The 23479-nt window shown below is 37.4% G+C and overlaps 1 protein-coding gene across 3 annotated transcripts in view; it reads left to right on the top strand.

Moving 5' to 3' along the window:
- The window catches only part of LOC307192803 (uncharacterized protein), a 268351-nt gene that overhangs the window by 108580 nt on the left and 136292 nt on the right, over positions 1 to 23479 (top strand). For all 3 annotated transcript variants that reach the window (XM_079934104.1, XM_079934105.1, XM_079934103.1), the window contains 2 exons: positions 16990 to 17253; positions 19395 to 19605. In XM_079934104.1, the coding sequence (XP_079790230.1) occupies positions 16990 to 17253; positions 19395 to 19605 (475 nt within the window). The remainder of the gene's footprint in view (positions 1 to 16989; positions 17254 to 19394; positions 19606 to 23479) is intronic.

The following is a 23479-nucleotide window of genomic DNA, read 5'->3' as shown; positions in this document are numbered from 1 at the left end:
TTACCAGGTTTATTTCCATTTCTAAAGCCAAATCCCTCGCTCTTTCTGTCTCTTCTTCTGTCCTTTGTGTTGGTTTTCTACATCTGTTCACATCTGATTTACTCAGAGTTGAGTGCCCTAGTTACAAATTAGTAGTTGTCGTTCACTCTGCATTCAATTCAATAATCAAGTCATTTTTACCAGTCTCGTTTGGGAATGAGGCTGCCGTATTACATAATATTGACAGGTGGTCCCTCAAACATATTTGCCAGCACTAAAATGTAAGCTGCTTGAGCGCAAGAACTGGGGTCTATTTTGTTCACTGCTGAATCTCTGGCACCTAGAACTGTGGCTGTCTTAATAAATATTTTTAAATGAATGAATAGATCTAAAAATTCAAAAGACTCACATTTCAGACTTCAAATAGACAACTGATTTCTACTTTATAGTTGAAAAATGTTTTAACTTTTTAAAACTTTTGGTGTTTTATGCAGATTAACATTCTTTATTTTATTGGAACTGCTTTCAAAATGCCATAAATCCAACTTTGTCCTTTGTGTCTGTTCTCTACATCTGTTCACATCTGATTTATTCAGGGTTAAGAATGCCCTAGTTACAAAATAGTCGTTCTTGTTCACTTTGCATGCAATTCAACAATCAAATCATTTTGAATTCTCTAAAGAGGAGGAACTTGCTTCTATATTTGAACTCACTCACATTCAGAGGGAATAGGTTTTAATATTTCAACATCTATACAAAATGCTTTACAATGACTTTTAAGGCACTAATTCTCCCATGAACGTCGAGTGAAGTCGCAAAGGGCTGACTAGGGTAAAGAATTTCTCCAAGGTCACATGGCCTGGTAATTGCAAAGAACAGGGCTGGCTATCTTTTCCTATCCATCTGCCTCATAGGTGTACCAAGCAGTACTCAATGACTTTGAACTGACGGGGCTCTCAAAGCTTATAGTGGTGGCAGGAAAAGAATTCGGGTTCAAACAAACAAAAAATCACTAAACTCAAGGACCAATAAAGGTCAATCTAGTAAACTGCCAATCAGAGCATGTCAAGCCTCTGCTTAAGCTCTCCTAGTAGCTCTCCATTACATTTAGAATAAAATCCAAATTCCTTACCTGGGCCTCCAAGCCCTACGTGATCGGGCCTCTATCCCCCTTTCTAATTTATTTCATGTGACTTTTCTGCTTTTGTATTTCATTTGAGACTCACTTTCTGTTCTTTGAACAGACCAAGCTCATTCTTATTACAAGGCTGCGTTGGTTGTGGCTTCCTGCCTAGTGGGGTTCCTCCTCAAACCTTGACACTGCTGGTCCCAGGTTAAGTGTCCCTTCCCGAGACAACATTTTCTTAACAGAATAGCTCCTCCTCTGGTCATTTTCTAGTACGTCTGTAATTTATTTTTATTGTTTCGATATCACTAGTGATAAATTAGAGCATTTATCACTATTGATATTGTCTTATTTGTTTATTGCTTATCCCCTCCACTACCAGATTGTAGCTCAAGAAGAAGAGCTGATTTAATTTTTTTTTATCCTTAGTGCCAAAAATGGTGCTTAAGTACAAATGGGCATTTAATAAAGGTGTGTGAATGAATGACTGACTGAATGAATGAATGAACAGAGGGAAGTCATGAAGTTGGATATGGCTTTTGACATAGTCAAATCGATAATTTAGTAGCTGGGAAAACATGAACAAATCATTACTTTTTAAAAGCTTGTTTTCAATCACCTGTAAAATGGGCTAATATTAACTACATTGACACGCAGATCAAATGTTATATTGTGCATGTAAGAGCTTTGTAAAATGTAAAACGCTGCACGGGCGTTAATACATTGCCAGATATCTTTGGTACAATGTGGGTTTCCCAAAGGGAAAGTGTTGATTAGCAATTATTGCCAAAAGTTTTATCCTTTCCAAATGATGTATTTGCCTGTTCCTTGTAAAACCATTTGTGGTTAATTTGTTGGTCTTTGATCTAATCATGCTGCAGATGTTCAGAAATGCCATCTTTTTGTGCATTGAGGCTCAGTCACTGGGGTTTGTAAAAGTAATGGGCTGTGCCCAATTTTTCCCCAGTGTCTTCAACTCTCAGGGACAAAGAAGGGAAAAATCTATCTTTTGCCTAACAAGGAAAAACTGAAAATTCAACTTTTGTTTTCACTTCAAAAAAAGAAAAAAAAAGGGGGGGGGGTAGGGGGAGAAATCCCAGAACTGAATTTTCTAAATTAAAATATTCAATTAGATTTTGCCATCTCCCTAGAGTGAAATATTCTTAGTTGAACATTTGAGTAGCATGTGAAGAGATGAGTTATGACACATTGAGGTTGAGGTCAGGTAATGGAATTGCGATGTAATGAGATGACATGCCATATATTTCCTCTTGATTTCAGTCATGTTTGATGGAAAATGGTGGAAAGGCCATATTTTTTAGCCAGTAATTATTCAGGTATGAATCAGTTTGATTTTAGACAGAAATGTGGCTGCCCTAAGCTATGAAGTCAATTAGACATATGATCAAGGACACACAAACCTGTCTTGTCTTGGCATCCATATTGGACGATGATTCTCAAAGTGTGGTCTGAAGGACCACGTGAATCACCATTACCTAGACATGCCTGTAGAAATTCAAATTCCTGAGCTTCACCCCAGACTTACTGACTAAAGGATGAGAATGGGCCTAGAAATCTGCATTTTAATAAACTCCTTTGGGTAAAATTCTTACACAAATCAAATTTGGGTGACTGCTAGATGATGTCCTTGAGGACATCATCATATGATTGTAGAGGTTTCTTAAATAATTAAATTCTTTGTTGAGAAATCACAAAATTCAATTCAGGGACTGTAAGTTTGAGAGATCATAGACTTGTGCCCTCATTTTAGGAAGATTTTTATTCAGATTTACTAATTTGTAAGCTATCTGATGAATCTAGCTCTCAGACTCATTTTTAAAAAATTTATTTTACTTTTTATTAAAGTATAGTTGATTTACAATCTTGTGTTAGTTTTAGGTGTACAGCAATGTGATTCGGTTTTATGCATATATATGTGTATATAGTCAGAGAGATTCATTCTTTAAGGATGCTGGATGATGGAGTTTTTCGGGATGCTAATGATGGAGTTTTGTTGGAGACGTTTTCTCTTGGTAAGTTCTGTGTCTACTTTTGATGCCTGAACTCAGTGGGAGCAATTAAGAAGAAAACAGGCTGAATACAGAGAAACGTGGGAAGGAGCCCAGCTCCTCAGCCTGTATAAGGAGAAGTAGGAAATAGGGTGTAGAGGGATGGTCTTAAGCTTCTTCATCAGGAATCCAAGGTAGGCTGTCTGATGTTCACCTCCAACATTTCGGAAGCATGGCATGAATGACTCTGGAGCACATGGCCAGGAATCAAATCCCAGCTCTACCCTCTACACCTATTTTCTGTGTGACCTTGGGCCAGCTCTCTTTGCCTCAGTTGTGTCATTGGTCAAATGGAGCTATAATAGAATCAACTTCATAGGATTACTGTGGTGATTGTGTTCATAAGGATAAAGTGATTTAAAAAGTACCTTGCATTTAGTGAGCTTTTGATACATGTTAATGGTTGATGCTCTACTCAAAAAATTAATTTCTAAAACAGGGAACTGGAACTGTTACATTTGCACATGAGAACACTGGTTTTCCAACGGTGTAGGTGTAAGGTTTTCTCTCCTCTTCTATTCAGAAGCTATGATAGTTATAGCTGTTACCACCCTCTGTCCTTGATCCCTAGACCAAGATAAGTTTCCAAGAATAATTACTTTCTTTCATCCCGCAGCAGAAAGACTGGGAATTAGAACTAATATGTCTGTTTATTTATCTTGGCTAAGGGAATGGAAAGGAAAATAATGGTATTATTAAACTCTCACTGGATAACCTAGATTACACTGTGCTGTGGCATCAATTCCCAGTCATCTGTCCAGAGTTGTTTGCCTCAGAAAGAACACTTTGCTATTTTCTAATGCAAATTAAGTATATTTATTTAATTCCTTAACTATGCTTATTCCCTACAGAATATTAGTCCCAGAAGACACCATTTTGTTCATTTCCCATTCTCCCAAATTGCCACCTTCCCCTCATCACCACTGTCCTTCCTTTCCCACCCCTTCCACCTCCACCACCAGCACTTCATAAATGGTGAAACAAAGATCCGTCCCAAAATGATAGGTTACTTACTGGAGTGTTACATTGGGATTTGATCTTAACATTTGTCTGATGCCAAAGCCCATGCTTTTAACCCATGAGGACATACAGCTTCCCTTTTAAATCAGAGAAGCAATTAAACACGGCAGGATTGAACAATTAGGACTGAGGTAAACTATATATAAAGTCAAAAGCATTTAAGATGCATTTATAGGAATTCCAACCAAAGAATATCCAAGCAGCGTCACTGTAGTCTTAGCACAAACAACTGAAGCATTGTTGGGTATTCTGTTTATCCACTGTAGTGCAGATTACGTGAGTATTTGCGTTTTCCTCTACAGTTGGTTTTATCATGACGCTGGCAAAGAACCGCTAGGTTTTCAACTTTATATCCAATGACTTAGAATATGGCTCTGAAGCTATTGTGGTATAATAATCATGTTTATAGAACAGCTAAGACTGGATGTGAGCCAATACAAAGCAGGAGCAGTCAGTCAATATTATCTTGGTTATTTTATGGTAACAAAACCCCCCAGTATTTCAGTGGCTTAATTCAACAGAAGCTTATTTTTCACCCAAGCTATGTGTCTACTTCAGGACAGCTAGGGGCTCTGCTTTACCCATTCTAATTCTAAGTCAAAGACTGGTCACTGATCAATGTAGCAAAGGAGAAAAATGAAAGAAAACTCTGGAGAATCTAGAACCAATAATAAGTGCCCTGGCCTAGAAGTGACACATATTCTGTCCACTCAGAGGTCCTTGTCCAGAACTAGTCAAAGGACCCAGCCAACCACAACGGGGCTTGGACATGCAATCCTACTATACGCTTAGAAGGTGAAGAGCTGGAAATATTTGATGAACAGCACTTATGACACCATAACTGCTGAGGAGGGAGTGCAGCTTTCTAATAAATAGCTGTTCACAAGGAATTGGTTTACCTTTTGAATTGGCAAACATTCCTATCAGTGTAGGGTTCAGATAGAGACTGAACTATCCCCTGTAGTACAGAAAAGATTTCTAACTGAGCAAGGGACTGAATATAACAGTGCTTCTTAAATTATGTGGCCTATGTACAATCAGTATTTTAATTAGATAGTCTGTACTCCTCAACAAAATTTTTAAAATGCCCTTTTCTGAGGTCACTGAGTCTTTTGTTAATACTGTTATTATTTTAAGTTTTAAGAACTTCAAAAAGCTTAGAATATCTTAGTAATTGTTATGAAAACATTTAAGTCTCCAAATTCATGTCTGGGCCTCACCAGTATCTCTGCCTGTACTTCTGTTTGAAAGCCTGGAGATTAGAAATTATGCCCTAAAAGATATTGTCCAGACTGAAGACACGAGATTCTTTGGTTATAATGAGCAAAACTTGGGGGAGGAAGAGGTATGTCCTGATGAAGAGGCTGTCATGAGAAAATAGTAGACTCTGTGTGTGTGTGTGTGTGTGTGTGTGTGTGTGTGTGTGTGTGAGAGAGAGAGAGAGAGAGAGAGAGGCAGACAGATATATTGTCAATAAATTTGACCATATTTAATTTGCATGTTTATGTATTACATATTTTAACATATATTTAACTATATGTTTAACAGAAAATAAAACTAGAAAGTTAGATTGTAGTGAGGTAGCATTAGGGTCTTTAATGCAATGCTGAAGAATTATAAGTTTTATGATAAATATAAAGTGACGATAGGACGTCAGGCAAGAAACAGCCTACCAAGGAGCAAAAAGTAGAACCAAAGTTTCTGGTAACATTTTGTTCACTGCCAGAGATAAAAGTAACTTTTTATGATCAGAGTTGCAGGGCAAAAAAGCTGGACAAAAAAAGGAAGTAGAATTTTCCATATGATAGATAATATTTTTATATTAATTCTGGATTTCATGATAAGGAAAGTATGACCCTTTGACATTCAATAATGAACTTTTCTGTTAAATATCATAGGTAGCCCTTTATTTTTAAGGTTTTATCTTTGATTTTATTGGTTTGACTATGATATGCCCAGGTTTCCTTTTTCCTTTTTCTTTTTGGGATTTTCTGAATTCCCTGATTTCGTGGGTTGATGTCTTTCATCAGTTTTGGAAAATTCTCAGCCGCTATCTCTTCACATGTTTTTCTGCACCATTGTCTTTCTCTTTTCCTTTTAGGACTCCAATTACATGTGTTTAGATTGTTTATTACTGTCCCACACATCTTACATGCTCTGATCAGTTGGGGTTTCTTTTCCCCCCTTTTTTCATTATTTTTGCCTTTGTGCTTCAGTTGGGACTTTCCTACTGGCCTCTGCTAGAGATCGTCTATCCTTTTCCGCCGTGTCCATTTCTACTGTTAAGCCCATTCAATGAAGTTTTCATTTCAAGTACCCTAAACATTTTTAAAGTTCACTCTTGAAATTTTCTTCCCTCCCCCGGTTATTTCCATCTTTCTCCTTATTTCTTTATCCTAATTATAATGATTGTTTAAAGTATTTGTTAAGTCTAACATCTGAGTCATCCGTGGGTCAGTTTCCATTGACTGTTCTCTTTTATCTGTGCATCACATTTCCCTTCTTCTATGGATGTCTCATAGTTGTGTATTGTATGCCAGATACTGTGTATAAATGAATTGTAAAGACTGAAGTAGAAAATATTTACCCCGCACAAAAAAAGCAGCCTCTGTCAGGCAGCTAGAGTGATCGTTCTGATTAGAGTTAAGCTAAGTTGGGGTTAGGTTGTGGCTTTGATTAGTTTTAATTCGCCACTGGTTTTAAAAGTTTTCAGGTGTGAAAGATCCCTCCTTCCAGCTGGGCTTGGTATCCAAGCAACACATAACCACTCTGCTCCCTAGCCCTGCCTTGAGATTTCTGTGCCATGGAAGGTCTCTTTTTGACTTTCAGCCTGAACCCAATTGCTCACATGCTGCTGAATAAGAGTCCTAAAATTGAGAATTTGTAAATAGTAAGGACTCATTCGGTGTCTGGGGCTCATGTGTATTCGACCTTCCACATTAGTCCAAGACTGTTAAAATTTTAGCCAATTTCTCCTTTTACCTACAAAGTCTCTCACCCAATGACAGATCTACTCCTTCACCCGTTCCCTGAGAGTAAAGCTACCTCTAGAGGCTTCCGGGAAGATGGCGGAAGAGTAAGACACGGAGATCACCTTCCTCCCCACAGATATACCAGAAATACATCTACACGTGGAACAACTACAGAACACCTACTGAACGCTGGCAGAAGATCTCAGATCTCCCAAAAGGCAAGAAACTCCCCACGTACCTGGTTAGGGCAAAAGAAAAAAAAATAGAGACAAAAGGATAGGGACGGGACCGGCACCAGTGGGAGGGAGCTGTGAAGGAGGAAAGATGTCCACACACTAGGAAGCCCCTTCTCGGGCAGAGACGGCGGGTGACGGGCGGGGGGAAGCTTCGGAGCCGCGGAGGAGAGAGTAGCAACAGGGGTGCAGAGGGCAAAGCGGAGAGATTCCTGCACAGAGGATCAGGGCTGACCGGCACTCACCAGCCCGAGAGGCTGGTCTGCTCACCTGCCGGGGTGGGCGGGGCTGCGAGAGGAGGCTCGGGCTTCGGTCGGAGCGCAGGGAGAGGACTGGCGGCGTGAACACAGCCTGAAGGGGGTTAGTGCGCCACGGCTGGCCGGGAGGGAGTCCGGGGAAAAGTCTAGAGCTGCCAAAGAGGCAAGAGACTTTTTCTTCCCTCTGTTTCCTGGTGCGCGAGGAGAGGGGATTCAGAGCGCTGCTTAAAGGAGCTCCAGAGACGGGCGTGAGCTGCGGCTAAAAGCGCGGACCCCAGAGACGAGCAGGAGATGCTAAGGCTGCTGCTGCCGCCACCAAGACGCCTGTGTGCGAGCACAGGTCACTCTCCACACCCCACTTCCGGAGAGCCTGTGCAGCCCGCCACTGCCAGGGTCCCAGGATCCAGGGACAACTCCCCCAGGAGAACGCACGGTGCGCCTCAGGCTGGTGCAATGTCACGCTGGCCTCTGCCACTGCAGGCCCGCCCCACATTCCGTGCCACTCCCTCCCCCCAGCCTGAGTGAGCCAGAGCCCCCAAATCAGCGGCTCCTTTAACCCCGTCCTGTCTGAGCAAAGAACAGATGCCCTCCGGTGACCTACACGCAGAGGCGTGGCTAGATCCAAAGCTGAGCCCCGGGAGCTGTGAGAACAAAGAGGAGAAAGGGAAATCTCTCCCAGCAGCCTCAGGAGCAGCGGATTAAAGCTCCACAATCAACTTGATGTACCTGCATCTGTGGAATACATGAATAGACAAAAAATCATCCCAAACTGAGGAGGTGGACTTTGAGAACAAGATTTATGATTTTTTCCCCTTTTCCTCTTTTTAGCCGTGTGGACGAAAGGCTCTTGTTGCTGCAGCCAGGAGTCAGTGCTGTGCCTCTGAGGTGGGAGAGCCAACTTCACGACACTGGTCCACAAGAGACCTCCCAGCTCCACATAATATCAAACGGCGAAAATCTCCCAGAGATCTCCATCTCAACACCAACACCCAGCTTCACTCAACGACCAGCAAGCTACAGTGCTGGACATCCTATGCCAAACAACTAGCAATACAGGAACACAACCCCACCCATTAGCAGAGAGGCTACCTAAAATCATAATAAGTCCACAGACACCCCAAAACACACCACCAGACGTGGACCTGCCCACCAGAAAGACAAGATCCAGCCTCATCCACCAGAGCACAGGCACTAGCCCCCTCCACCAGGAAGCCTACACAACCCACTGAACCAACCCTAGCCACTGGGGACAGACACCGAAAACAATGGGAACTACGAACCTGCAGCCTGCAAAAAGGAGACCCCAAACACAGTAAGATAAGCAAAATGAAAAGACAGAAAAACACACAGTAGATGAAGGAACAAGATAAAAACCCACCAGACCTAACAAATGAAGAGGAAATAGGCAGTCTATCTGAAAAAGAATTCAGAATAATGATAGTAAAGATGATCCAAAATCTTGGAAATAGAATAGACAAAATGCAAGAAACATTTGACAAGGACCTAGAAGAACTAAAGATGAAACAAACGATGAACAACACAATAAATGAAATTAAAAATACTCTGGATGGGATCAATAGCAGAATAAGTGAGGCAGAAGAATGGATAAGTGACATGGAAGATAAAATAGTGGAAATAACTACTGCGAGCAGAATAAAGAAAAAAGAATGAAAAGAACTGAGGACAGTCTCAGAGACCTCTGGGACAACATTAAACGCACCAACATTCAAATTATAGGGCTTCCAGAAGAAGAAGAGAAAAAGAAAGGGACTGGAAAAATATTTGAAGAGATTATAGTTGAAAACTTCCCTAATATGGAAAAGGAAATAGTTAATCAAGTCCAGGAAGCACAGAGAGTCCCATACAGGATAAATCCAAGGAGAAATACGCCAAGACACATATTATTCAAACTGTCATAAATTAAATACAAAGAAAACATATTAAAAGCAGCAAGGGAAAAACAACAAATAACACACAAGGGAATCCCCATAAGGTTAAGAGCTGATCTTTCAGCAGAAACTCTGCAAGCCAGAAGGGACTGGCAGGACATATTTAAAGTGATGAAGGAGGAAAACCTGCCACCAAGATTACTCTACCTAGCAAGGATCTCATTCAGATTTGATGGAGAAATTAAAATCTTTACAGACAAGCAAAAGCTGAGAGAGATCAGCACCACCAAACCAGCTTTACAACAACTTCTCTAGGCAAGAAACACAAGAGAAGGAAAAGACCTACAATAATGAACCCAAAACAATTAAGAAAATGGGAATAGGAACATACATATCGATAATTACCTTAAATGTAAATGGACTAAATGCTCCCACCAAAAGACACAGATTGGCTGAATGGATACAAAAACAAGACCCATATATTTGCTGTCTACAAGAGACCCACTTCAGACCTAGAGACACATACAGACTGAAAGTAAGGGGACGGAAAAAGATATTTCATGCAAATGGAAACCAAAAGAAAGCTGGAGTAGCAATTTTCATATCAGACAAAATAGACTTTAAAATAAAGACTATTAGAAGAGACAAAGAAGGACACTACATAATGGTCAAGGGATCAATCCAAGAAGAAAATATAACAATTGTTAATATTTATGCACCCAGCATAGGAGCACCTCAATACATAAGGCAAATACTAACAGCCATAAAAGGGGAAATCGACAGTAACACATTCATAGTAGGGGACTTTAATACCCCACTTAAACCAATGGACAGATCATCCAAAGTGAAAATAAATAAGGAAACACAAGCTTTAAATGATGCATTAAACAAGATGGACTTAATTGTTATTTATAGGACATTCCATCCAAAAACAACAGAATACACATTTTTCTCAAGTGCTCATGGAACATTCTCCAGGATAGATCATATCTTGGGTCACAGATCAAGGCTTGGTAAATTTAAGAAAATTGAAATTGTATCAAGTATCTTTTCTGATCACAACACTATGAGACTAGATATCAATTACAGGAAAAAAATCTGTAAAAAATACAAACACATGGAAGCGAAACAATACACTACTTAATAACGAAGTGATCACTGATGAAATCAAAGAGGAAATAAAAAAATACCTAGAAACAAATGACAATGGAGACACAATGACCCCAAATCTATGGGATGCAGGAAAAGCAGTTCTAAGAGGGAAGTTTATAGAAATACAATCCTACCTTATGAAACAGGAAACATCTCGAATAAACAACCTAACCTTGCACCTAAAGCAATTAGAGAAAGAAGAACAAAAAAACCCCAAAGTTAGCAGAAGGAAAGAAATCATAAAAATCAGATCAGAAATAATGAAAAAGAAATGAAGGAAACGATAGCAAAGATCAATAAAACTAAAAGCTGGTTCTTTGAGAAATAAACAAAATTGATAAACCATTAGCCAGACTCATCAAGAAAAAAAGGGAGAAGACTCAAATCAATAGAATTAGAAATGAAAAAGGAGAAGTAACAACTGACACTGCAGAAATACAAAAGATCATGAGAGATTACTACAAGCAACTCTATGCTAATAAAATGGACAACCTGGAAGAAATGGACAAATTCTTAGAAATGCACAACCTGCCAAGACTGAATCAGGAAGAAATAGAAAATATGAACAGACCAATCACAAGCACTGAAATTGAAACTGTGATTAAAAATCTTCCAACAAGCAAAAGCCCAGGACCACATGGCTTCACAGGCGAATTCTATCAAACATTTAGAGAAGAGCTATCACCTATCCTTCTCAAACTCTTCCAAAATATAGCAGAGGGAGGAACACTCCCAAACTCATCCTATGAGGCCACCATCACCCTGATACCAAAACCAGACAAGGATGTCACAAAGAAAGAAAACTACAGGCCAATATCACTGATGAACATAGATGCAAAAGTCCTCAACAAAATACTAGCAAACAGAACCCAAAAGCACATTAAACGGATCATACACCATAATCAAGTGGGGTTTATTCCACGAATGCAAGGATTCTTCAATATATGCAAATCAATCAATGTGATACACCATATTAACAAATTGAAGGAGAAAAACCATATGATCATCTCAATAGATGCAGAGAAAGCTTTTGACAAAATTCAACACCCATTTATGATAAAAACCCTGCAGAAAGTAGGCATAGAGGGAACTTCCCTCAACATAATAAAGGCCGTATATGACAAACCCACAGCCAACATTGTCCTCAATGGTGAAAAACTGAAAGCATTTCCACTAAGATCAGGAAGAAGACAAGGTTGCCCACTCTCACCACTCTTATTCAACATAGTTTTGGAAGTTTTAGCCACAGCAATCAGAGAAGAAAAGGAAATAAAAGGAATCCAAATCGGAAAAGAAGAAGTAAAGCTGTCACTGTTTGCAGATGACATGATACTATACATAGAGAATCCTAAAGATGCTACCAGAAAACTACTAGAGCTAATCAATGAATTTGGTAAAGTAGCAGGATACAAAATTAATGCACAGAAATCTCTGGCATTCCTATACACTAATGATGAAAAATCTGAAAGTGAAATCAAGAAAACACTCCCATTTACCATTGCAACACAAAGAATAAAATATCTAGGAATAAACCTACCTAAGGAGACAAAAGACCTGTATGCAGAAAATTATAAGACACTGATGAAAGAAATTAAAGATGATACAAATAGATGGAGAGATATACCATGTTCCTGGATTGGCAGAATCAACATCGTGAAAATGACTCTACTACCCAAAGCAATCTACAGATTCAATGCAATCCCTATCAAACTACCACTGGCATTTTTCACAGAACTAGAACAAAAAATTTCGCAATTTGTATGGAAACACAAAAGACCCCGACTAGCCAAAGCAGTCTTTAGAATGAAAAACGGAGCTGGAGGAATCAGGCTCCCTGACTTCAGACTATACTACAAAGCTACAGTAATCAAGACAGTGTGATAATGGCACAAAAACAGAAAGCTAGATCAATGGAACAGGATAGAAAGCCCAGAGATAAACCCATGCACATATGGTCACCTTATCTTTGACAAAGGAAGCAGGGATGTACAGTGGAGAAAGGACAGCCTCTTCAATAAGTGGTTCTGGGAGAACTGGACAGGTACATATAAAAGTATGAGATTAGATCACTCCCTAACACCATACACAAAACTAAGCTCAAAATGGATTAAAGACCTAAATGTAAGGCCAGCAACTATCAAACTCTTAGAGGGAAACATAGGCAGAACAGTCTATGACCTAAATCACAGCAAGATCCTTTTTGACCCACCTCCTAAAGAAATGGAAATAAAAACAAAAATAAACAAATGGGACCTAGTGAAACTTCGAAGCTTTTGCACAGCAAAGGAAACCATAAACAAGACGAAAAGACAGCCCTCAGAATGGGAGAAAATATTTGCAAATGAAGCAACTGACAAGGGAGTAATCTCCAAAATTTACAAGCAGCTCATGCAGCTCAGTAACAAAAAAACAAACAACCCAATCCAAAAATGGGCAGAAGACCTAAATAGACATTTCTCCAAAGAAGATATGCAGACTGCCAACAAACACATGAAATAATGCTCAACATCATTAATCATTAGAGAAATGCAAATCAAAAGTACAATGAGATATCATCTCACACCAGTCAGAATGACCATCATCAAAAAATTTAGAAACAATAAATATTGGAGAGGGTGTGGAGAAAAGGGAACACTCTTGCACTGCTGGTGGGAATGTGAATTGGTACAGCCACTATGGAGAACAGTATGGAGGTTCCTTAAAAAACTAAAAATAGAGCTACCATACGACCCAGCAATCCCACTACTGGGCATATACCCTGAGAAAACCATAATTCAAAAAGAGTCATGTACCCCAATGTTCATTGCAGCTCTATTTACAATAGCCTGGAGATGGAAGCAATCTAAGTGTCCATCATCAGATGAATGGATAAAGAAGATGTGGCACATATATACAATGGAATATTACTCAGCCATAAAAAGGAATGAAATTGAGCTGTTTGTAATGAGGTGGATAGACCTAGAGTCTGTCATACAGAGGGAAGTAAGTCAGAAAGAGAAAGACAAATACCATATGCTAACACATATATATGGAATTTAAGAAAAAAAATGTCATGAAGAACCTAGGGGTAAGACAGGAATAAAGACACAGACCTATTAGAGAATGGACTTGAGGATATGGGGAGGGGGAAGGGTAAGCTGTGACAAAGCGAGAGAGAGGCATGGACATATATATACACTACCAAACGTAAGGTAGATAGCTAGTGGGAAGTAGCCGCATAGCACAGGGAGATCAGCTCGGTGCTCTGTGACCACCTGGAGGGGTGGGATAGGGAGGGTGGGAGGGAGGGAGACGCAAGAGGGAAGAAATATGGGAATATATGTGTATGTATAACTGATTCACTTTGTTATAAAGCAGAAACTAACACACCATGGTAAAGCAATTATACTCCAATAAAGATAAAAAAAAAAAAGCTACCTCTAGTCTTAACTCATATATGAAGGGGTTATGCTCTCTGAGATTTAGTTTCCCCTAAGCTTCATGTCCTCAGCTTCCCAAGGTGTTTAAAATATACATAATTTTGTAATTTACCTGGAGTTTTTTCCTTGTTACTGTAAGAATTATGGTTATTTATGACCATCTCCATCATAAGGAGAAGCAGAACTTTGAAAACCTTCTGTTTTTGAAATTACTTTGTCAACTTTTTTTCTGAGTATGAAAACAATAATCTTTCCAAATATTTCAGAAAATCCAGACAATTGAAAAATACTTCGTCAATACGCATTTTCATCATTTTGTAAGACTTCCTTAATCCTTTCTGAGTTGCTTCAATTTAAAAGTATTTGGTGTCCAAGTGGAAGGAATTTTGCTTTCTCTTCCAATCCTCCGTACAGACCTCAGACTTCAAAATTCTTGTTTGTTTCTTTTCTCCTTGTTCTCCACTCTCCTTTCACATTCACCTTCTTTGATATGGAAGATCAAACGCATTACCCTTATGTTATGCAATGAAGTTCAGCTCTCTAATGTCTCTTCCTTCAAAAAAGAATGCCCTTCATGGCACTCAGAAAATAAAGCTACTCCGAAGAAATTGTGACCTCCAGTTACCAGGACTTTGATGATGAGATAGCATTGGTAGTTGGGAGGAGACTGATCCATTTATTTCCTTTATTATATAGCATTCAATTACAAAGCTACAGAAAACTATGGAAACATCACATCATAGGACAGCTATGGAAATACTGAGGTTTGCGGAAAGCTTCCTCTGGGAGGTACAATGAAACTTAGTGATCCTTTCTTGCCAGAGAGGAAAAAAATGAGTCCCAACCTACACATTACAGGGCAAAAGATCTCTCCTACAACATACAGCAAGGGAAAGGCACTAAAAGAATAAATAAGACAAGTGTTGTCAGATAAATTCCTCTGTTTGATAACATATGGCTCTTACCCTCCTTTTCAGTCAATATCAGTGACTAGGTTTTGTCTTGTTCAAATACTTATTTTTTGGGGGGTCTGTCAGGGTAATTGCGTGTGACACCTCTATCTTGTGAAATAGGCTGAAGTGAAGATCCTTTTGTGCCTAAAGACTGGTTTCTAATTTACATTGTTCCAGGAGACACAGTGCTGCCTGGTGTTACTGGGTTATGTTTGGTAGCCTTGAACTGTTTCTCATGCACAAAATGGTACTAGTGTTTTACGTATTTAAAGATGATCTTCAACCTTAAAATGTTCTTTTCTTCTTTATTAAAATAAACTATAATCTAAGGCATAGAAATAGTTGGGATAAAGTCATAAGATTAATAATAATAATATTTACGTACATTTTTATGAACATTTTAATATTTGTTATCCAAATTGATAATTGCATCAACTCTGTGAGGAAGATGCTTATATTCTTTTTTTCATGGATGAGGAAATTTGAATGCATGGAAACTTAGATACAAAAAGAGAAGTGACTTGCCTAAGACCACAGGAAACTTAATGATAGAATTGGGTCAGTACTGGTCAACTTCTTACTTAATCTATTAATATTTTGAACATATCACTGAGTAAGATCAAGTTAGTATAAGAGGGACATTAGTTTTCACTTCTAAATGCAGAGACAAAAATTGATGAAATGACTGTAATAGCAGCAGTTCAGCTTTATTTTCAAACGATGGTCAGAAACAGGTTTCTGACCCCATTTTTCCTCCTCCTTCTCATTTAGCTTTTATTCTCTTATCACGAGGGTTACTCACAGCCATCTAACCAAATGAAAAGTATGGCTTGATTAAGAATCTCTTTTGTCTGTAATTTGTGCATAATGTTTTTAGCTCTCCCGTGGGCTGTTGTAGAAAATGGTAAATCTGGTTTAAATGAAACCTGATCCTGTTAATGGTTTAGTAGCGGCTGCCACAGGGTTATGGCATTTTTCAACAGATGCTTCTGCTTCATTTTAAACATAAACTAAGTCTTGGAGTATTTATATAAATCATATAAAATATGCCTACATAATTTTGGTTAAATGTATTGTTATAAAATAATCTTAGGCAGGTCCCTATCTTTGTCCATTTATAATTATTCACACAGAATTAAAAAAAAATGAAGGCTATACTCTATTTTAAAAAAAGATTATTCATGTCTTGCACTTTCCTAAAAATTTTTTTAAAGGCTGGAGAATAGCCTCCATCTCTAGTCTGGGGATGTGAACAATGGCTTGGTCAATCTGATCATTCTATCCATCTTTATGCCTAACACTATTTATTTAGCACTGACAAATTGCTTATACAGTGATGTGCATTATAGTGTCAACCTAAATATACAGAGTAGTCACAAAATTAAATGGGACACTATATTTCTTTGAAGAGGTAGACCTTGTAATAGTTAATTCAGACTATCATTATGCCCAGGATTAGTTTCTTTTCTTTTTTTTTTTTTAAGAAAAGCATTTCTTCTGTTCAAAGCACTTGTGCTGGTTACCTGAATGATACAAAGATGAATGACAGGCAAGTAAAGCAATAAGACAAAAGATAGAAATAGTTATACAAAGAGGTACCAGTTCAAGCAACAATACAGTATATACCACTTTAGTTAACATTTTACAAGTTTGAGTCCTAAAGCTCATAAAGGGCAGAATCTTGAACTGGGTCAAATTTATCTTGTTTTTGGGGTCATATTTTCATGGTGGTATGTTTGCTCGATTACCTTGCGCTGCAACATTTATTTATGTGAGTGCACCCGATGGTGAGTTTTTAAGAGCAAACAGTAAAAGTACAAACCAACTCTTAAACTCTAAATTATCTGTGGGCATCACTGACTGTGATGTGTTTCTAAATACAAGCATCGTGATCTTCCCCTGTCCTAATGTCTGTCCTAGGTACTCCCGTCTAAGAAGGATGTGAAACCTGGTGCCGCTTTCTTGTTTGAACTCATTCTCCTCCGTGGGAAATATGCTCGTCTCCACCAAGTTGTGGGCTGGACAACTTTCCCTTTGTATGATAGCAATTTGGATGTAGTGGAGGGAAAATTCAAGTGTCCACTTCTCCGAGGACATTATGACCAGAAACTCGACAACGTCAGGAAAATTGAAGATTTGATTTGCTTGGACCTGGACCACTGGCTGTGCAATCTCTACTTTCAGGTTTGCAATATGATTTTGTGAATGGGAAAAAGAACTAAAAAATTTTCCAAAGCTGCTGCTTTTTAGCCTTTAGCTTCCTTTCATGATATTGAAAATTCCAGTATCAAAACCTATAAAAGTAATTACATCTTAATACTGATTTCTCATAATGCAGATTAAATTTATGTCTACAAACAAGGGGTAAAATTCTAGAGTTAGAAATCTTAAGGATAATTTAATCCAGACGTCTATGTTATAAATAAGTCCGGACAGCCATCCAAGTCCCCTGATTTCTCAGTTTACAATCTGTTGCTACTGGAGCAGACTGCTCTCACCGACATGGGACGGGGGATATATTTCTTTATTGAAATTTCTTACTGAGCTTCTGTTGTGTGTTGAGCATTGCTTGTTCCAGGGATATGAAGAGATAGATGTGGTCTCTGCCTTCTGCATGCTTGACATTTATTTGATGAGACCAACAACAGATACCCAATGACCCACATTTCCACAGGATGCAAGTGGCCATCAGAAAGCTCTCTTTGCCATACACATGGCTTCAATGTAAGCTGCCTAGTTTACATAAAAAATTAAAAAAAAAACCACTTGGTCACACATCATTTATTGGTATAGGTTTGGCATTCTGTTTTCTAACCAAGTCTTTTAGCAGAAATGCTGTTGTGTAAATTCATTTTAGGCCACTACCTTGGAGGATCCAAAAAAGAAAACAACAGCATACATGAAATATAAAGCATTCCAACACATTTTTAGTCAAATTATTTTTGTCTTATATGTCCAAATTTGTTCTACCTGTTTATGTTATTTTTCTGGGGTGCTTGTATCATAAAATGCTATGATTTATTTTCTTCCTTACCTGTATGTTTGATTTTTTTTCAGTCTGTCTGGCTTTTATCCATTACAAATGGACATAATTGTACACTAGCTTTCTTATTTGATAGACAATAACAGAAGTTTTCTCCCTGTGTACATTTCATAAGGAGTTGGGGAGGGGTAGTTGGGGAGGGGTAGTTGAGTCCTACTAATGAGAATAGTACTATTATTCAAGATGTATGATTTTCTGATTGTAAGGCAGAATAAGTACGAATGTAGATGCTTCTTTTTCACAAGGATGAAAATGAAAAATTTTTGTCTTGAAACCCTATTGTCCTCCTTGTGCAATTGTGAAATATGTGGATTTTTCTGATGTGAGTTTTCTCAAATGCAATCATTTCTGAACAAGTTAATTTTGAGTAGTCCTTTTAGGAGAAGAATAACTTGAGGTTGGGAAGAGAAGAGAAAGATAAAGTAGATAAAGTAGATAAAGTAGATATTGGAACAGAAAAGTGGTTTTGCAATGCAGACTTAGAGATTAGAGGAAACAAGTAAAGTCCTGATCATTCCCCTCCGGTGTCTGTTGGAGGAAGGAAGCTGCCACAGTCAGAGGGGCTGGCAGAGCCAGGGTGTGTGCCTCAGCCATGACCTCATGTGTTACTAGGGGTAGAACTCAGGCTAATAACCCTGAGCTTTAAGGAGGAGACTGGAAGTTGTTCTGATTCAACCCCCAGAGTGGGTGTGAAAGAATGTAAGGCGGAAAATGATGCAAGGAAGGTAGCCTTTAACTTTTTCCTAGAAAACCTTTTCTATCAATCCCTCACTTTCCTGAATACTTCATTTCCTGTGTCATTGATTATTTCTACCAAGCATTTTATTATTAACATTTTAAGCATAGAGAAAAGTTGAAAAAATTGCATATTGAGCACCCTTATATTCACCACTAGATTCTACCATCTGATCATTTATTTTTGAACTTAAAATATTGTTTCTTGAAGATAGTAAATACTTGCTAGTAAATAAATATTTGCTAATTTTATTCCAGCATGAATATTAGACACACAGTGTTATTTGGAAGAAAAATATAAAGAAATGATAAGATAAAACAAAGAAACTAATAAATATATAGAGCAATGACATTGTATGTAAACCTGTTAATACAAAAAATGCATTTTTTTGTAATGAAACCAAACAAAAACAAATAGAAGTTTTAGAAAAATTGAATTCATCGTTGACCTTTTGGATTTTGCAAATTATATCCTTGTTCTAGAGAAATAATTAGCTGTGTGTGTAATATTTTCAACAGTTTCAATAACAGGTCTATCTTTTAATAGGTAATTAAACTTCCTCTACATTTGGATGATCAAGAAAACCATGAAAGGTGTATTCAGCTTCCCCCTGAATTTCCAGTTTGTTTAATGGCTGAAGCAGAGAAAGCAGAATCAGGTGTCGATAACACAGCTGGCCTTTCAGAGAAAGAAACAGAGAAAAACATTTGTGCCTCAAGGGGTGATGAAGCTAAATCCTCATCACTCTCATCTCAAGGTTAGTTCTCATTTTATCAGCATTCTATTACTAATATTTCAAGTTTTGTTATATTATATAAAACTGGAAAAGAAGTAGTATTAGTGTGTTTCTTTCTATACCTTGCCATTTAAAGAGAATGTAATCATAGACAAGCATACTAGTTTTCATATTGCGTAATTATAAATTACATAGTAAAATAGAAAATTCCTTGAAACACATTACTTGTTGCTCTAAAATTCTTTCTTGCCTGCTCAATGAAAGATAATTGTTTTCAGAATAAAGTTCTCAAATAATAGAATTTATTTTATAAGACTTTGTTTTCAAAGACTGGTTTAATCAAGCACTAAATAAGCAAATAACATTGTTTGAAATATTCAACGTACAAACGTTTCAATTTACAGAAGAGGTACATTAGAGATTATTATTTTTTGTAAAGAATGATTCCCTTTACCCAAAGGGAATAATTCCCTTTCCTAGGTATGTATGTAATTATAAACAATATAGAATGTATTTTCTATGTTTATAAAGTTTATATAAATATATCATACCTTATGTCTACTTCTGGAACTTTATTTTTTCTCAATATTATCTTTGATTTACATACACATACAAACACACACAAACACATATATGTATTTCTGGTTCGTTGATTTATTTCTGTATAGAATTTCTCTACATGATTGTAACAAAATCTGTTAATTCTTATTGTTTATGTTGTTATCAGTTTCACTCTTTTGCAAACGAGGCTATAGTGATTATTCTTGGACATGTCCTCCTGTGCTCACAGGTGTGACTTTCACTACAGTATATCTACAGGGAAAGGAATCACTGAGTCAGGGCACACACATCCAAAGTTTACAGCATAGTGACACGCTGCCATCCAGCTGTATCAATTTCTAACCCAATAGCTGTGTAGCAGAGTCTCTTTGACTCACATCTTATCAATCCTTGTTATTGTCAGTTTTGTCAATTCAGTTGGAATGAAATGATATTTCTGTGTTTTCATTAGAATTTCCTTGAATACAGGAAAGGTTTTCATATATTTCTGTTGACCATTTGGATTTTATCTTCTGTGACAATTACCTGTTCCTATATTTGGTCCACTTTTTCTTTGGGTTATTTACTTATTTTTCTTATTGATCTGTGGGAGTTCTGGTGCCTTTTTTTTTTTAGGTGTGGTGAATGGTAGGAAAGTCTTGATTTCTGATTCAGTTTTTGATTTTTAATGATTATTCAATCACTTTATTATTAATTTAATTCTAATTGGATTAACTTAGTCTAAAACTGATGGGATTAGCATTGTCATATTATTGTATTACCTTTTAAGATGCATTCCCTTCTGTTACAGTTTTGTTGGATAGGCAATACATTTAAATTGTTCGAAATAAAATCTGTCTCCCCTTGCTGACCTCCCAGCAAACAATTGTTCTCCTTGGAGGAATCAGTGCTTTTCATGTATTATTCGAGAGATATTTTACATGTCTATAAGAAAATATATAAGAATACTATCGTAATTTTAAAATAACACTAAATCTATAGTTATATTCTTCTTTTCATTCCTAATACTGATTAAGACATACGCTTTTATTCATTTTTTAAAATATACAATTGCTCATTTGCCTCCATTAAGACTCTTGATTGATTTTTTGTTTACTCTACATTTATATTCTTAGCCTTATTATTTGTTTACTCATTTTCTTCAGATTTTCTTTGGGGTTACTTTTAAAATCTTCTTGATTTGAAAGCTTAACACATTTATCTTCAGTTTTTATTTATCTGATGTGTGAAATCTCCAATTATGACTGGATCTGTCCATTTCTCCCTGTAATTCTGCCAGATATTGCTTTATGTATTTTAAATCTGTTTTAAGTGCATTCAAGTTTATGATTGTTACAGTTTTTATGATGTTCTCATTTCTTTTATATAGATGTAGTCTCTCTGTATGTCTATTAATGCTTTTGGATTTACAATCTAGTTCTTCTGATATTAATTCTACCATCTGATTTTTTGATAAATATTTTCACAGCATATATTATATTTTTACACTTTATTTTAAAAATTTAAAATTCACCTGTGGTGTCCTTTTGGATATATCTGTTTTAGCAGTATAAATCTGAATTTTATTTTTGTACTCGAGACAAGTAGATATGTGTCTTTTAATAGGTAAGTTTAGGTTTTTTGGTAATTATTCTTATTACTGTTCTATTTGTACTTGATAACATTTTATTTTGCATTTTATGTTTACCATCCTATTTCTTTGCCTTTAAAGAATGCTTTCTTTTTTGAATTTCTCTTTAACTCAAAATAATTATTTTATTTTATTTTTCCTATACTTTTTTTTTTTATTCATTTATTTATTTTTCGGCTGCATTGGGTCTTCGTTGCTGCACACGGGTGTTCTCTAGTTGCGGCAAGCGGGGGTTACTCTTCGTTGCAGTGTATGGGCTTCTCATTGTGGTGGCTTCTCTTATTGCAGAACATGGGCTCTAGGTGCGTGGGCTTCAGTAGTTGTGGCACACGGGCTCAGTAGTTGTGGCTCACAGTCTAGAAAGCAGGCTCAGTAGTTGTGGTGCACAGGCTTAGTTGCTCCACGGCATGTGGGATCTTCCCAGACCAGGGCTCGAACCCATGTCCCCTGTATTGGCAGGCAGATTCTTAACCACTGCGCCACCTGGAAAGTCCCTCCTGTACTGTTTTTAATCTATAAATTTTATTGTTATTTTAGCTATTATCCTTAATTTTCCTATCTACATATTTAAGTATAAATTATCTTTAAAACTCTAACTTTATTCAATACTTCGTTTCTATTCTGAGTGTGGCAAGGACTTTTAGTGTGCGTTAGCTACTCATTAAACACCTCTGTGTACTTTTATGTTATTGTTGGCTATGCCTTTGGTTTCACTTTTTTGTTAAACAGAGAATCTAGGGTTTTTGTTTTTTTTTTAACTTTCAATATAAAATTAATTTACTGACACATTTGACAGTATCTGTGCTTTATAATATTTTAATGTAACATGTCTTCAGTCTGGTTCCATTTTTCTTCTTGTTGAAATAAATCTTTAGTAATTCATTTAGAGTTTGGATCTGTGAGTGGTAAACTCTCTTAGTCATTGCATGTCTGCAAAAGTCTATTTTTCCTTACTTTTGGTAGATCATTTTTCCATGTATAAAATTCTAGGATGCTAGTAATGTTCCCTCACTGTTTTCCTCACTGTCTTCTTGGGTCTAGTGTGGCTGATGAGAAATCAGCATTAAATGGATAGCCACGGATGGATCTCAGGAAGGCGAGTGATGTATTTCACTTTCTATTCTAGGCAGGTCCCTCTGGTAATTTTTAGGAGGGTTTATTTGAGAAAGGCATGACTAGAAACAGATCAGTTAGGAAAAGTTTAGAGCAGTCCAGGCAACAGATAAGGGTCTGAATTAGGGCAGAGATAGTAAAGTTGGAGAAGAGAGTACACATTTTTAAAGTATTAAAGAGGTGGAATAGAATGACCATAGGACTAAGAATAAGAATGTTCCTGTTAATTGGATATGGATGGCACAGGAGAATTAGGGATGATTCCTAATTTTTTACCATGAGTTGATATGGATATCAACCAGCAAATAACAGGAAATAAAGGGGGAAGGACAAGATTAGAAGAAAAACCATGAGCCTGATTTTGGACCTACTGAGTTTGAGATTCCTATATTATACCCAAGTAGAAACGTTCAGGTGATCTTTGGAAAAATGCATGTGAAGCTCAGGAGAGAGGTGGAAGTTGGGAAGGAGAATATGTCCATTAGAGAGGCATAAATACCTAGACTCTAGCTGAGACTGGTATGTGGTAGATTTCAACCTGGGAGAGTATGTAGAATGATGAAAGTGTTGGAATGAGGGCATAGCTCAGGG

This window comes from Stenella coeruleoalba, assembly GCF_951394435.1.
Source record: "Stenella coeruleoalba genome assembly, chromosome: 10".
Classification (NCBI taxonomy): domain Eukaryota; kingdom Metazoa; phylum Chordata; class Mammalia; order Artiodactyla; family Delphinidae; genus Stenella; species Stenella coeruleoalba.
This window is presented reverse-complemented; position numbering and strand designations above follow the sequence as displayed.